Raw genomic sequence first — 15,284 nt, forward strand, 5'->3', positions numbered from 1 at the left:
TTATGTCTCTTGAAATGATTATGTATTTCTTTCTCTGCAGGCTAGGGAGCATTATATGCCTCCGCTTAGTACTTTACTACATAGGTCACATCTCTAGCACAATTCTGGCTTGATCTGAGAATGATTCTTAGTTTGACTTTGGAGTGACTGAAAGTGATTTCTGGTTTGACTGTTGTGCAATATATATGTTTTGTTTTAGGAGGTTTTTATTTAATTCCAGAAATATTTTTATATATTTATTTACTTACTTATTTGAGAGGGAGAGAGAGAGAGAGAGAGAGAGAGAGAGCGAGCACATGTGAACACAGGGGAGAGGCAGAGAGAGAGAGAGGAAGAGAGAGAAAATCTTTTTTTTTTAATTTTTTTTGTTTTGTTTATTTATTTTTGACAGAGACAGAGACAGAATGCAAGTGGGTTAGGGGCAGAGAGAGAGGGAGACACAGAAGCAGAAGCAGGCTCCAGGCTCTGAGCTGTCAGTACAGAGCCTGACGCAGGGCTTGAACTCACGAGCTGTGAGATCGTGACCTGAGCCAAAGTCGGACGCTCAACTGACTGAGTCACCCAGGCGCCCCAAATCTTTTTTTTTTAATGTTTATTTATTTTTGAGACAGAGAGAGACAGGACATGAGTGGAGGAGGGGGAGAGAGAGAGGGAGACTCAGAATCTGAAGCAGGCTCCAGGCTCTGAGCTGTTGGCACAGAACCTGATGCGGGGCTTGAACTGACAAGCTGTGAGATCATGACCTGGGTCGAAGTCGGACGCTCAACCAACTGAACCATCCAGGCGCCCTGAGAGAGAAAATCTGAAGCAGGCTTCATATTCAGCATGGAGCCCAATGCAGGGCTTGATCTTATGACCATGAGATCATGACCTGAGTCAAAATCAAGAGGCAGACACTTAACAGACTGAGCCCCCCAGGCACCCCTGATTACAGAAATATTTTACTATCTTTCTCAGGGTCTGATATACCTCAGGTTGAAGTGTCTCTTGCATATTTCAAGACTCTTCAGAATAGATACAGGAATTCTAGAGTTCAACCAACCAATATAGGGAGAGGAAGAGCCTATGGAGAGCAAAGAAGACAAAAAGATTTGCATGCTGGTTATTTAATTTGTTTTTCCAAAAGTATTCCTTTGGGATTATACGTAAGAAAAGGAGGATACATAAACTATGTAATTGAAACCTCATTCTTGGAAGTATACTGAGAAGGATTAGAAGGAAGAAAAAGGTCCATACATACAATAATAATAGCTCCATTGGCTGTAGTTTTCTTAGGGGGGAAAAAAAGTAGGGGCACCTGGGTGGCACAGTCAGTCAAATGTCCAACTCTTGTTTTGGCTCAGGTCATGATCTCAGGATTTGTGAAATTGAGCCCCACTCTATGTGCTAACAGTGTGGAGCCTGCTTGGGATTCTCGCTCTCCCTCTCTCTCTCTCTGTCCCTCCCCCCCCCCCCAAATAAATAAATAAACATTTTTTTAAAAAGTGGTTTTGAATGATTGTGTAAAGTTGCTGGTGCATAGTGCACTTAGACTAAAAAATGTTTCCAATACTTTTTCCCCGTATTATCTAGCCCTAGGTCAGACAATTTCACTACTTTTATTATCTTCAAATGACAGCCTTTCTTTTTGAGATTTTTTTATTTTTATTTTTAAGTAATCTCTACATCCAACATGGGGCTTGAACTTACAACTCTGAGGTCAAGAGTTGCATGCTCTACTGAGTGAGCCAGCCAGGTGCCTTTTCAAGCGACAGTCTTAAAATATCAAGAAACTGTAGTACTAAAATTCTCTAAGGTCTTTTGTCATTCAAATTATTTTTTTCCTCAGATCTCCTTTTGAAAGGGTTGATTTCCTTTTTGATCTTTCATCCTATTATTATTTTTTTCTTCTGCTAATCCTGTTCCCCAGAATAATTTTCTCTGAAAGAAATTAGGCATCTGTGTTGGGTTTTGTGCTGACAGCTCAGAGCCTGGAGCCTGCTTTGGATTCTGTATCTCCCTCTCTCTCTGCGTCTCTGTTGCTTGTGCTCTCTCTCTCTCTCAAACATAAACATTTTAAAAAAAATGGGTGCACCTGGGTGGTTCAATTAGTTGAGGGTCCGACTTTGGCTCAGGTCATGATCTTGCAGTTTGTGGGTTTGAGCCCCGCATCGGGGTCTGTGCTGACAGCTCAGAGCCTGGAGCCTGCTTTGGATTCTGTGTCTCCCTGTCTCTCTGCCCCTCCCCAGCTTGTGCTCTGTCCCTCTCTCTCTCTCTGAAAATTAAACATTTTTTAAAAATTAAAAAAAAAAGAGGGGCGCCTGGGTGGCGCAGTCGGTTAAGCCTCCGACTTCAGCCAGGTCACGATCTCGCGGTCCGTGAGTTCGAGCCCCGCGTCAGGCTCTGGGCCGATGGCTCGGAGCCTGGAGCCTGTTTCCGATTCTGTGTCTCCCTCTCTCTCTGCCCCTCCCCCGTTCATGCTCTGTCTCTCTCTGTCCCAAAAATAAATAAAAAACGTTGAAAAAAAAATTAAAAAAAAAAATTAAAAAAAAGAAGGAAATTAGGCATGTTTTCTATCATTGTTTTACTAAGTGTGGCTTTAACTTCTGCTGCTGGAAGAATTTTGAATAGCCAGAGAAGATATAATAACCAGTTTTTAAAAACTGATCTGCTACTGAATGTTTAATTTTAAACATTACAATGTTTTTAATATTTATTTTTGAGAGAGAGAGAGGCAGGCAGAGAGATGGGGGGACAAAGGATGCAAAGAGGGCTCTGTGCTGACAGCAGAGAGTCTGATGCAGGGCTCGAACCCAGAACTGTGAAATCATGACCTGAGCTGAATTTGGATGCTTAACTAAGTCACCCAGATACCCCAAGTTTAGAAAAAAAAAATTAAATGTTTTATTTATTAAAATTTTTTAAAGTTTATTTATTTTGGATGAGAGAGAGAGAGAGAAAGAGAGCGAGCGAGCAGGGGAGGGGTAGAGAGAGGTAGAAAGAGAATCCCAAGCAGTCTCTGCACTGATACAGTGCGTGAAATCACAAACCGTGAAATCACAAACCGTGAGATCATGAGCTGAGTTGAAATCAAGAGTTGGGTGCTAAACCGACTGAGCCACCCAGGTGCCCCACGATTTTTATTTTTAAGTATTCTATAACCCAGCATGGGGCTCAAACTTACAACCCCCAGATCAAGAGTCACATGCTCCCATGACTGAGCCAGCCATGCACCCCCATTTTTAATTTTTTAAAAAACTTTGTTTTAGGGGCACCTGGGTGGCTCATTCAGTTAAGCGACTCAGGTCATGATCTCACAGTTCATGGGATTGAGCCCTGCGTCCAGCTATGTGCTGACAGTGGAGAGCCTGATTGGGATTTGATTCTCTTCCTCTCTCTCTCTACCCCTGCTCCATACATGCGTTCTCTCTCTTTCTCTCTGTCAAAATAAATAAATAAACATTAAACAAGATTTTATTTTTCTTACTGTTTTTCTAGAGAGAGAGCACGCCCATGTGCATGCATGAGAATGGGAGAGGGTCAGAAGAAGAGGGAGAGGGAGAGAGAGACAGAGAGAGAGAGAGAGAGAGAGAGAGAGAAAATCCCAAGCAGGCTTCATGCCCAGCATGGAGCCCAATGGGACTTGATCCCACAACTGTGAGATTGTGACCTCAGCCCAAATTAAGAGTTGGACACTTAACCAACTGAGCCACCCAGGCACCTCTAAAATATTTTATTTATTTATTTATTTATTTAAAAATATTTATTTATTTTTAATGTTTATTTATTTTGAGAGAGGTAGAGAGACAGAGTGCAAGCGTGAAAGGGGCAGAGAGAGAGGGAGAGGGAGACACAGAATTTGAAGCATGCTGCAGGCTCTGAGCTGTCAGCACAGAGCCCGACACGGGGCTCAAACTCACGAACTGAGATCATGACCTGAGCTGAAGTCCAGTGCTTAACTGACTGAGCCACCCAGGCACCCCTAAAAGGTTTATTTGTTTTTGAGAGACAGACAGAGAGAGAGAGAGAGAGGAAATGTGAGTGGAGGAGGGGCAGAGAGAGAGAGAGAGAGAGAGAGAGGGAGACACAGGATTTAAAGCTGGCTCCAGGCTCTGAGCTGTCAGCACAGAGCCCAACACAGGGCTCGAACTCACAAACTGTGAGATCATGATCTGAGCCTAAGTTGGACACTCAACCAACTGAGCCACCCAGGTGCCCCAGGAGATTTTTTTTTTTTAAGTAATCTCTACACTCAATGTGATCAAGGGTCGCATGCTCTCCTGAGTCAGCCAGGCAACCCTCGAATGTTTATTTTACTTTCAGAAAATATCAGCAGCCTCTTTTTACTCCCTGGAAAATGGACATGAATGCATTCCTCATACTTTATAGTCATACCACTGGTGTTAGAAACACCTCAGATGATTACCACTTCACACCTGTCAGAATGGCTAACATTAACAACTCAGGCAACAACAGATGTTGGCGAGGATGCGGAGAAAGAGGGACTCTTTCGCACTGCTGGTGGGAATGCAAGCTGGCGCAGCCACTCTGGAAAACAGTATGGAGGTTCCTCAAAAAATTAAAAATAGAACTACCCTATGATCCACCAATTGCATTGCTAGGTATTTATCCAAAGGATACAGGTGTGCTGTTTCAACGGGGAACATGCACCCCAATGTTTATAGCAGCACTATCAACAATAGCCAAAGCCTGGACGGAGCCCAAATGCCCATCAACAGATGAATGGATAAAGAAGATGTGGTATATATATATACAATGGAGTATTAGTCGGCAATCAAAAATAATGAAATCTTGCCATTTACGACAACGTGGATGGAACTAGAGTGTATTGTGCTAAGTGAAATTAGAGAAAGACAAATATCACATGACTTCATTCATATGTGGAATTCAAGATGCAAAACAGATGAACAGAAGGGAAGTAAAAATGCTATAAAAACAGGGAGGGAGACGAAACATAAGAGACTCTTAACTATAGAGAACTGAGGGTTGCTGGAAGGGTTGTGGGTGGGGGAATGGGCTAAATGGGCAGGTGGCATTAAGGAAGACACTTGGGATTAGCACTGGGGTTTATATGTAGGGGATGAATCACTGGATTCTACTCCTTAAATCATTATTGCACTATATGCTAACTAACTTGGATGTAAATTAAAATAATAATAAAAAAAAAAAAGAAAAGAAACAGATCAGTGAAACTGAAACATTTGGAACATGTAGGAAGACATAGTTGGTAGGACAGTGTGGAATTTTTTTGCAAAACTACATTAAATTTCATCCTCTGGATGGCTGTCTTCAGAGACAAGGATCTGGATGAAATTTTGATAGCCCCGAGATTTTTCTTCCTTGCCCAACAGTCTGTATCTCAAAAGAACAAACTATTGGGGAGACGGGATTTTCCTAACCACTCCGTCGTCTTTTTTTTTTTTTAAACCAATTCAGACAGGCCGTTCGGCACCTCAGGGAAAGGAGCATCTTGGAATTATGTCTTGTTTTCAGATCAAATTTCTTTTCTAAATAAAAGCAGCTACATTTCCAGGCAGAATTTCCTACGACTTATCTTTAAATTTCCAATTATCTTCAATTTGCTCAAAAAGTTTATTTGGAAATTTAGAAGCATTCCTATTTTCTTCCCTGTACGTGTATGTACTTGTGAATATGACATTTACAACAAACGACTTCTTTAAATTATTGGAGCACTTTTGAGTTTTCCATAACAAATTCTGGGATTCCCTGATTTGAGTGTCCCTTCCTGCTTTTCTTTGGTGAGATAACAAACCAGTATTTGTATTTAATTAAGCAAGCCCAGCTGTCTCCATTTCACAGTTGTTCCCAGCTGCAACAATTCTGTCCACGTGCCTTTTGAGCGTTTCGGGGTGGGAGTGGTGGCGACCGCCTTCGTACACAGCCCAGAGGCCCGACGGGGCTTGGACACGGCCTGGACACCATTCAGCGAAGCAGTTGCGACCTGCAGACCCACAAGGGAGAGAACCGCCAGAGTCTGGAAACACCGCGCACTCGCTCGCTGGCTCCCAGACCAGGCCCTGCACTCGCCCCAGCCCGCGCACGCGCAGCCGCCCTGCCGCTGCTCCCGCCGTCTCGGCGGGGCCTTTTCCCTGCCCGGCGCGGGGCTGTCCGCGGCGGCGCCTGACCCGGCTGGAAGATAACTGGGTTGACAGGCTGCCCTTGCGCTGTTTTCCCTGACGTGTTGTCGCCGGCAAGGAAGGGACGACACGTTTAGAGTGCGGCAGAAGGAGGATCGTGGCGGAGAGGAGAGGCCCCTACCTGGGGGGGTGGGGGGTTGGGGCCTGTAGGCAGCGCAGGAGACGCTCGGGAGGGGTCCTCTCTCGCAGCCGGTTGTGAGCGGGAGGCCTGAGCTGGGAGGTTTAGCGGCTGTGGAAATTCTTGGTGGCTGAAGCGGAGCGCTATGGAGGAACTCGACGGCGAGCCGACGGTCACTGTAAGGGCGCCTGCAAAAGTGTTGCCTTCGCTGTCCGAGGAGTGTGTCTGCTTCGTCACTGCAGGCTCCCTCGAGGCTCCTTTCCCCTTCCCTCAGCTCAGTTGCCACAATTCGGAGGTCCCATTAGCAAGGTGCTTGTGTTTGGGTCGTGGTGTTCGCTAGGTGTCTACTCTTTCGTGTACTCAGAAATGCCTGGCTCGGAGGGCCTCACTCCGTCCCTCACCCTGTCTTGTCTTCCTCGCCTTCCCATCCCATTTTTGCCTAGCTTCTCCCGTTGGGCTAGTGCTCTAGTGAGCGGGCTCGGACCAAGTAGAGCAGTTGGGGCTTCTTTTTCGTCCGCCGAGCTCAGCTTCACATCGCGACACCGTGAGCTTGGCTTCTGCTTCGTGTGCCGTACTGGCCCGAGGTTTGCTGAAAGTACATATTCTCCCCGGAGACTTCTTGTCTTTATTGCCGTTTGCTTCCACTTCTGTCTGGACTTTGGCGAGAGCATATGTCGAATGTGAATGATCTATGATGTCCATGAAGAGATTCATGGGCTTTAGGTCGCAGACACCTACCGTTCCCTCTGCCTGGGATCCTCTCTTTTTCTCTATTAGGTTTCTCTCCTCGTTTTTCAAATGCAAGAACCTGCATCCTCTTTCTCAGGAAAGCCTTCCCTTCCCTCCCTGGCTAGGTAAAATATGTTTGTCCATCATTGGCTTGTTCTGCCCCTCTTAGCTGTTGGTAAGCTGTAAGCTTCACTAAACTGCGGGTTGCCTGATCTTGTATCTTTGCTTTTTATTTTTTTTTACTTTTTTTCAATGTTTTTTATTTATTTTTGGGACAGAGAGAGACAGAGCATGAACGGGGGAGGGGCAGAGAGAGAGGGAGACACAGAATCGGAAACAGGCTCCAGGCTCCGAGCCATCGGCCCAGAGCCTGACGCGGGGCTCGAACTCACTGACCGAGAGATCGTGACCTGGCTGAAGTCGGACGCTTAACCGACTGCGCCACCCAGGCGCCCCTCTTTGCTTTTTAGAAAGTCGAAATGTGCCTCCAGTTTTGAGCTAAAGCCATCAGATTGCAAAGCAGTGTCTGAGAAAACCGAAAATTAAAGATGGGGGTCCTCTCAAAGCTAACTGGACAAAATGAGACCTGAGATCTTAAATAGCAGTTAACATGGGTTGTAACTCCAAAAAGTTTACTGCTGTAGAGTATTAAAATTTGAAGATCTATATAAAGTACTTGAAATATTTTATATCTATCGGGAGGGACTATGTCAGTGTCCGCAGGAAGAAAAATTAGAATATCAGAGTTGCTGAAACTTCTACTTTTTTTTTCCTCCCTCAATGGAACTTTTTCTTTCTTCCTTTCTTTCAGCTTTTTTTTTTTTTTTAAGTTTATTTATTTATTTTGAGAGAGACAGAGTACAAGTGGGGGAGGAGCAGAGAGAGATGGAGACAGAGGATCTGAAGCGGGCTCTATGCTGACTGCAGAGAGCCTGATGCAGGGCTTGAAGTCATGAACCCAACCGTGAGATCATGACCTGAGCTGAAGTCGGATGCTTAACTGACTGAGCTGTCCAGGTGCCCCTCTTTCAACCTTTTTTTTTTTTTTTTAAATGTTTATTTAAGTTTGAGAGACAAAGAGCTTCAGCATGAGTCGGGGAGAGGCAGAGAGCAAGGGAGGCAGAGGATCCAAAACAGGCTTTGCATTGACAGCAGAGAGCCTGATGCGGGGCTCGTACTTCAGAACCGTGAGATCATGACCTGAGCTGGAATCAGATGCTTAACTGATTGAGCTGCTTAGGCGCCTCTTTTCAGTTATTTTAGAGAGAGCAAGCAGGGGAGAGGGGGAGAGAGAGAAAGAGAATCTCAAACAGTCTCCACACTCAGTGTGGAACCCGATGTGGGCTCAGTCTCATGACCCCAGGATCATGACCTGAGCCAAAATCAAAAGTTGGATACAACCGACTCAGCCACCCAGGTGTCCCATTTACTTATCATTAAGGCCTGTGAAGGCCAGTTAGTAATCACATTTAAAGATGTTTATGTATAGATTCAAAGTAGAGGGTAGAATAATCTTTTAGTTCTTTTTCTAGACCAATGGTTTTATCCTTTTGTTTCAAAGATACTTAAGAAATGTAAGTTTTGGTTTTTGTTGCCTTTTTTATTTTCTTCTAAGACAAATATCTAGAAGTAGAATTGCTGTGTTATAGGGTAGATTCATATTTAGCTAAAATAAACTCATTTCTTCAAATACCATTTTTGCACCAGCAACATGTGGGTTCCAGTTGTTCCACATCCTCATCAACTCTTTGTATGGTCAGTCTTTTTACTTATTTATTTGTTTCTTTGTTTATTTAAAAATTACATTTATTTTTGAGAGAGAGAAAGAGAGAGAGAGGGACAGAGCAAGAGCTGGGGAGGGGCAGAGAGACAGGGAGGCACAGAATCCGAAGCAGGCTCCAGGCTCTGAGCTGTCAGCAAAGAGCCCAATGTGGGGCTTGAACTCATAAACGATCATGACCTGAGCCAAAGTCGGATGTTTAATTGAGTACCCAGGCGCCCCTGTGTGGTCAATCTTTTTAAATTTTAGCCATTGCCATTCTGGTGGGTATATAGTGGGACCTCATGATTGCTTTGATTTGTATTTCCCTAATGATGACAGATATTGAGCATCTTTTTATATGCTTATATGTGAGTCATCTGTATATCTTCGGTGAAGTGGCAGTTAAAATTTTTTGCCCATTTTGTTATTGGGTTATTTTTATTAATGAATTGTAAGAGTTCTTTATATATTCTAGATATCAAATATGTGTTTTGCAAATATTTTCTCCCAGCCTGTGGCTTGTCTTTCCATTTTCTTAACAGTGTCTTTTGAGGAGCAAAAGTTTAATGTTGACGAAGCCCCAATTTATAAATTGTTTTGTAGTTTGTACTTTTTTGTCCTCTCTTTGCTTACTTTAAGATCAAAAGGTTTTCTACTGTGCTTTTCAGGTTTTACAGATTTTGCTCTACATTTGTTTCTAACTTTTATTTTGTCTATGATGTCAGGTTTATTTTCTCTGCATGTGGGTACCCATTTGCCTCAGCAGCACTGTGTATAACGTTTCCCCCTTGCTTTGCCCACTCATCCATTAAGAGTCTACTAAAACATCCTCTTTTGTGTTTTTCTCTGCTTTGGCATTTCTCCACTTTTTTTTTTTTTTTTTTTTTTTTTTTTTTTACTGCCTGTTTATTGGACTTCCTCAGTAGACTGCTAGCATTTGGAGGACAGAAATTGTATTACACATTGTTTTCCTAGAGCCCAGTACAGAAAAAGGCTTACTAAACATTGCTTAGTTGTTGAATGACTGCATTACTTCTTCCTAAGAACTGAGTGCATTTGTCTTGATACCAAATTTATCGTCTGCCAAAAATATTTATGGAGTGCCAATTTTGTGCCACGTTCTCTTCTAGGCAGTGAATGAGAATCCCGGAGTCCTTTGCCCTTGTGAGCTTTTATCTATTTACAGGGAGAGGCAATAACCATGTAGGAGAGTCATTTCAGGCACTGAGAAATGCTGTTGCAGTCAGGTGAGAGTTGATGGTGGCTTGGATTAGACTGGTAGACGCGGTAAGTGGTTGGATTCAGGCTTCTTTAAGAGCAGAACAGGATTTACTGATAGATTGGACAAAGGCGGTAAGGGAAAGAGAAGAATCACAGATCAGTCCTAACAATTGGGGAAGGCTTTGCTCCAGTGGGGGGAGAATTGGAGATGAGCATCAAGAGTCCTTTATTGGTTCTTATGTTATGGATATAGCTCTATACCTAGGTTAGGTAACCTATAAAAGTGTGGATTAGGTAGTTGGATGTATGAAGCTGAGACTCAAAGGGATTGGTCTGAGTCAGAAAAATTGAGAGTCCTCATCTAAGAGATGGCACAGAAGCCATGGGATTGGAGGGCTCCTTTTAGTAACAAACACTTCAATTTCTTTATTTTTTTAAATCCCCTTTTTCTGAACTGCAGATCACTAAATTATAGTATAGTAATTGATTGTTAAGTGGCAGGCTGGGTTGAGGTGCCCGACAAAGCTCACTTGCTTATTCGGACTTGAACAGATTGGTTTGATCTCAACCACACTCAGCTGTATACATAGAGTAGCACTTAACTTTCATGAACATTGATTTCTAGGGTTATACTTGCAAATCAGTTGAAAGCAAAGCTTTTAGTAAAAATAAGTTTCTTTGGCTTTTTTTTTACTAGTTGATTCCAGGAGTGAATTCCAAGAAGAAGCAAATGTGTTTTGACTGGGGTCCAGGAGAGATGCTGGTGTGTGAAACCTCCTTCAACAAAAAAGGTAGGTTTTTTTTTTTTCTTCCAGATTATCCATCTTGGCACATTTGGTTGTTTTCTTCTCTCAGATTTGACTGAGGCAAGAAACAGTTAAACTTATTTTGTACCATTTTCACTTTTGAAACTTTAGCTATTTAAGTTTTTCATTAACTTATGAGGCCTGGCAGATGTTGAGTCCAGGGAAAAAAATTAATCTTCCAGGTGTTAAAGGTTTCTCTTATTTATTATTATTATTATTTAATATATTTAAGTAATCTCTACAACATACGTGGGGCTTGAACTCAACCCTGAGATCAGAAGTAGCATGTTCTACCCACTGAGTCAGCCATGCACCCTGAAATGTTTCCTGTGTATTTAAAAACTTGAAGTTTTTTTTCCCCTTCTTGTCCAGAATCACTAAATTCCCTTTACAGCAGCCCCTTTATTGTGAAACTGCAGATTTATGAAGACTTTGAAGTCCTTACCTTTTATTATTGTGAACTTAATCGAATTCTGTAGGCTGTTGATAAAAGCACAAAGGATTTGGAGAGTGAAATGGCTCTTCCTTATTCTCTAAGTTCCATCAGGTTTTGGACATGGATCGATCTTTCTTTCTCTCTCTCTCTCTCTCTCTTTCTCTCTTTCTCTCTTTCTCTCTTTTTTTTTTCCTCCCTGAGAGAGCATGAGCCAGGAGGGGCAGAGAGAGAGGGAGACAGAGATGTCAAGCAGATTCAGCACCACCAGCGCAGAGCCCCACGTGGGGCTTGAACCCACGAACTATGAGATCATGACTTGAGCCAAGATCAGTTCAACACTCAACCAATTGAGCTACCCAGGCACCCTGGATCTTCTCTCTCTCTCTCTTTCTTTTTTTTTTGGATATTCTCTTTCTGATATAGACTTCTCTAGTAAGATAAAACTAAATTTTGACATTTGATTTTGCTTTCTTCTTTTCAAGACGAGTCTTGGGAAATGCTGAAGATATTTTTGTGCAGATCTTTGACAGGTTATTCAAATGTGGAGGCTTTCTTTTATTATAGAGAGGAGATGGAGCTAATGAAAGTCTTAAAATTTTGGCAAATCATGTGCAGTTCATGCAGATTTATTTATTTATTTATTTGTTTATTTAATTAATTTATGGGAGAGTTCGAGTGCGCAAGGGGAAGAGAGAGAGGGACAGAGAGAATGTGGAACCCAGCGCAGGGCACCAACTATGAGATCGTGCCCTGAGCTAAACTTGGATGCTTAACCAACTGAGCCAGCGAGGCACCCCGATTTTATTTATTTTTTAAGTTTATTTATTTATTTTGAGAAAGAGCACTTGCGTGCAAGCGGGGGAGGGGCAGAGAGCGAGGGGGACAGAGGATTTGAAGCGGTCTCTGTGCTAACAGAGAGCCTAATATGGGGCTCAAACTCGTGGACTGTGAGATCACGACTTATGCCAGAGTCGGGCACTTAACTGACTGAGCCACCCAGCACCCCTGGTTTGTTTGTTTTTTTTTTTTTTAAAGTAGGTTCCATGCTAAGTGTGGAGCTCAGTGTGGGGCTTGAACTCATGACTCTGAGATCAAGACCTGAGCTGACATCAAGAGTCAGACACTTAACTGACTGAGCCACCCAGGTGCTCTGGTTGTTTTTTTAATATGGAACCTTCACGAATTTGCATGTCATCCTTGCGCATGGGTCATGCTAATCTTCTCTGTATTGTTTGAACTTTATGTGCTGCTGAAGTGAGCACAGTTCGTGCAATTTTTAAGTGATGTAGTTTTTCTTGATTTTGTAGTTAAGAATTGTCCCTGATGTTGCTAACTATTTCTGGGATATTTTGGTATTAAAGATTTCAAGGTTGGCAGAGCTATAGAAGCTGCCAAAGGGACAGTTGCTCAGAGGAGAACCTTCTTTGAATATGTCTGTCCTCTTTTCATACTTAATGGGAAGGCTTGTCAACATTTGATAGTTTGTCCTCAATTGTTGAAAACGTGAGGTTGTTTACATCTCTTGCAATCTCATCAGAGATGAGCCATTGAACATCATCATAGCTTGTCTGAGAAGCTGTTGCATAAGAAATTTCCACAAATTGGTTGTTTATATTTTATCATTATAGAGCCTTTTTATCACTGTTGCAAAATAGTTCAGTTAACTTTTGATTCTTTGCTTTAGGAGTAATGGCAGTACAAAGTGATAAAGAAATATTTACTTGAATTTGAGGTTATGTAAAATTTTGTCTGTAGATTTATCATATTTTTTGAGTTATATTTAGGCTAATATAAAGTGAGTTTAATTTTTTTAGTATATTTCAACTGATGGAGGCAAAAGTTAGTTCCAAAATAAGCCAGTGAGAGGGGACCTGGCTGGCTCAGTCAGTAGAGCATGTGACTCTCGATATCAGGGTTGTGAGTTCAAACCCCATTTTGGGCCTAGAGCTGACTTTATTTTTTTAAACATTTTATTTTTAAGTAATCTCCATACCCAGTATGGGGCTTGAACTCAGCCCCAAGATCAGGAGTTGCACGCTCCACTGACTGAGCCAGCCAGGCACTCCAGGCCTAGAAGTTACATTAACAAAATAAATAAGCCAGTCAGTTGAGGAGTAAAGTCTGAAAGTAAACATGTATATTAAATAATTGATGTGTGGATAATTGATAAATAATTCATACTTTAAAAAATGAAATCTAGCAAAGTAGCTGAAGCTGTTGTAATTAGATAACTCAATTTAAAAATTTTAGAGTCGTTATATGAGAGTAATGGTGATCGATGTTAAATTTTTCCTGTTTCAGAAAAATCAGAGACTGTGCCAGGCTGCCCCTTTATCTATATCATCCGAAAGGATATAGATGTTTACTCTCAGATCTTGAGAAAACTCTTCAATGAATCCCATGGAATCTTTGTGGGCCTCCAGAGAATTGAAGAAGAATTGACTGGAAAATCCAGAAAAGCTCAGTAAGTAGGCTGCTGGTAGGTACTGCATTCCACAACTAAAGCGTGAAAGCCAAATGAACTGCCTCATCCTTTTGCATGATGGATGGAGTGCCTGGAGAAATAAGGGGCTCCTGGTTCTATTTTGAGGCTTCTATCCTGGGCAGTGGAGGTAGGTAGGGATGAAATGTCTTTCAGGGACTGTGCAAATGGCTGTTGATCGATTTGGTGGCTTGATAAACTTTTTGTTTGTTTATATTCCTGTTTCATTTACCCTGCAAAGAAGAAAATTTAGGCCTTAAATAAGCACCTGAAAATCACTGAAAGAAGTCCCACTGTGGGAAGATTTTGGAATTATCTTACTATAAAAATGAGTTTAAAAAAGTAGTTTTGTTGTATCTTTAAAGAATTGTACTCAGGGCATTTTTGGTAAGAGACCAGAAAACTATTATACTGTATATAGACTAGGGTTGTTTGAAGTGTGGTTCATGAGATAACTGCATCAATATCAGATACTTGTTAATGGCAGATTTCTGGGCCCCACCTCAGATCATAAAAATTAAAGTTTCTTGGGGTGGATCCTCAAATCTAAAATCTCCAGGTGAGTCTTAAGCACCATGGAGTGCCTTTATGTTAGTTTTTTATCAGTGTCCATAAATACAGTTAGAGCATGGGCAGTGTTGGTATTTGTATTGGGGGAAAAAAGTTTTTCCTTCCTGTTGTGTGTCTCCTTTGTTACACACTACTGCCATATTCATTTCTTTGTTTTTTTGTTTGTTTGTTTTAGATGTTTATTTTAGAGAGAGTGCATGCAAGTGGAGGAGGAGCAGAGAGAGAGGGAGACAGGATCTGAAATGGAGTCCTCGGTCCATTTGGACAGTAGAGAGCCCGATATATGGCTCGAACTCATGAACTGTGACGACATGACCTGAGCCAAAGTTGGACGCTGAACAGACTGAGCCACTCAGGCGCCTCTTGTTTGTTTATTTAAAAATTTTTAGGGGCGCCTGGGTGGCGCAGTCGGTTAAGCGTCCGACTTCAGCCAGGTCACGATCTCGCGGTCCGTGAGTTCGAGCCCCGCGTCAGGCTCCGGGCTGATGGCTCGGAGCCTGGAGCCTGTTTCCGATTCTGTGTCTCCCTCTCTCTCTGCCCCTCCCCCGTTCATGCTCTGTCTCTCTCTGTCCCAAAAATAAATAAAAAAAAAACGTTGAAAAAAAAAAAAAAATTAAAAATTTTTAAATTTATTTTGAAAGAGAGAAGGCATGAGCGGGAGAGGGGCAGAGAGAAGGGGATAGACCGAATTCCAAGCAGAGTGGGGAGAGAGAGAGAATTCTAAGCAGGCTCTGCACTGTCAGTGAGATCATGACCTGAGCCAAAACCATGAGTTGGACACTGAGCTGACTGAGCCACCAGGCACCCCCATACTCACTTCTGATGCCAGATGTATGGCACCAGACAATTCTGTCACACCAGCTGGGTATCCTATAATTTTTTGTTTTTGTTTTTTGTTTTAAGTAAGCTGTATTTCCCAGTATGGGGCTTGAACTCACGACCGGAAGATAAAGAGTTGCATGCTTGGGGTGCCTGGGTGGCTCAGTTGGTTACTCATCTGAC

General features: G+C 42.5%; 1 protein-coding gene and 1 pseudogene across 2 annotated transcripts in view; one reads left to right on the forward strand and one right to left on the reverse strand.

The window, feature by feature from the left end:
• The first annotated feature begins 6,171 nt into the window (after nt 1-6,171).
• The window catches only part of NUP85 (nucleoporin 85), a 36,628-nt gene continuing 27,515 nt past the window's right edge, over nt 6,172-15,284 (forward strand). Inside the window, exons 1-3 of one of the 2 annotated variants that reach the window (XM_078438158.2) lie at nt 6,172-6,454; nt 10,686-10,779; nt 13,532-13,694. In XM_078438158.2, coding sequence (XP_078294284.1) covers nt 6,422-6,454; nt 10,686-10,779; nt 13,532-13,694 — 290 coding nt within the window. In that variant the 5' untranslated portion in view covers nt 6,172-6,421. Of the gene's footprint in view, nt 6,455-9,904; nt 10,015-10,685; nt 10,780-13,531; nt 13,695-15,284 lie in introns of those variants that run through there. The other variant, XM_078438159.2, reaches the window with a different exon arrangement.
• LOC132676968 (U6 spliceosomal RNA) lies at nt 12,392-12,492 on the reverse strand (annotated as a pseudogene).

This window comes from Panthera onca, chromosome E1, assembly GCF_046562875.1.
Source record: "Panthera onca isolate mPanOnc1 chromosome E1, mPanOnc1 haplotype 2, whole genome shotgun sequence".
Taxonomy (NCBI): domain Eukaryota; kingdom Metazoa; phylum Chordata; class Mammalia; order Carnivora; family Felidae; genus Panthera; species Panthera onca.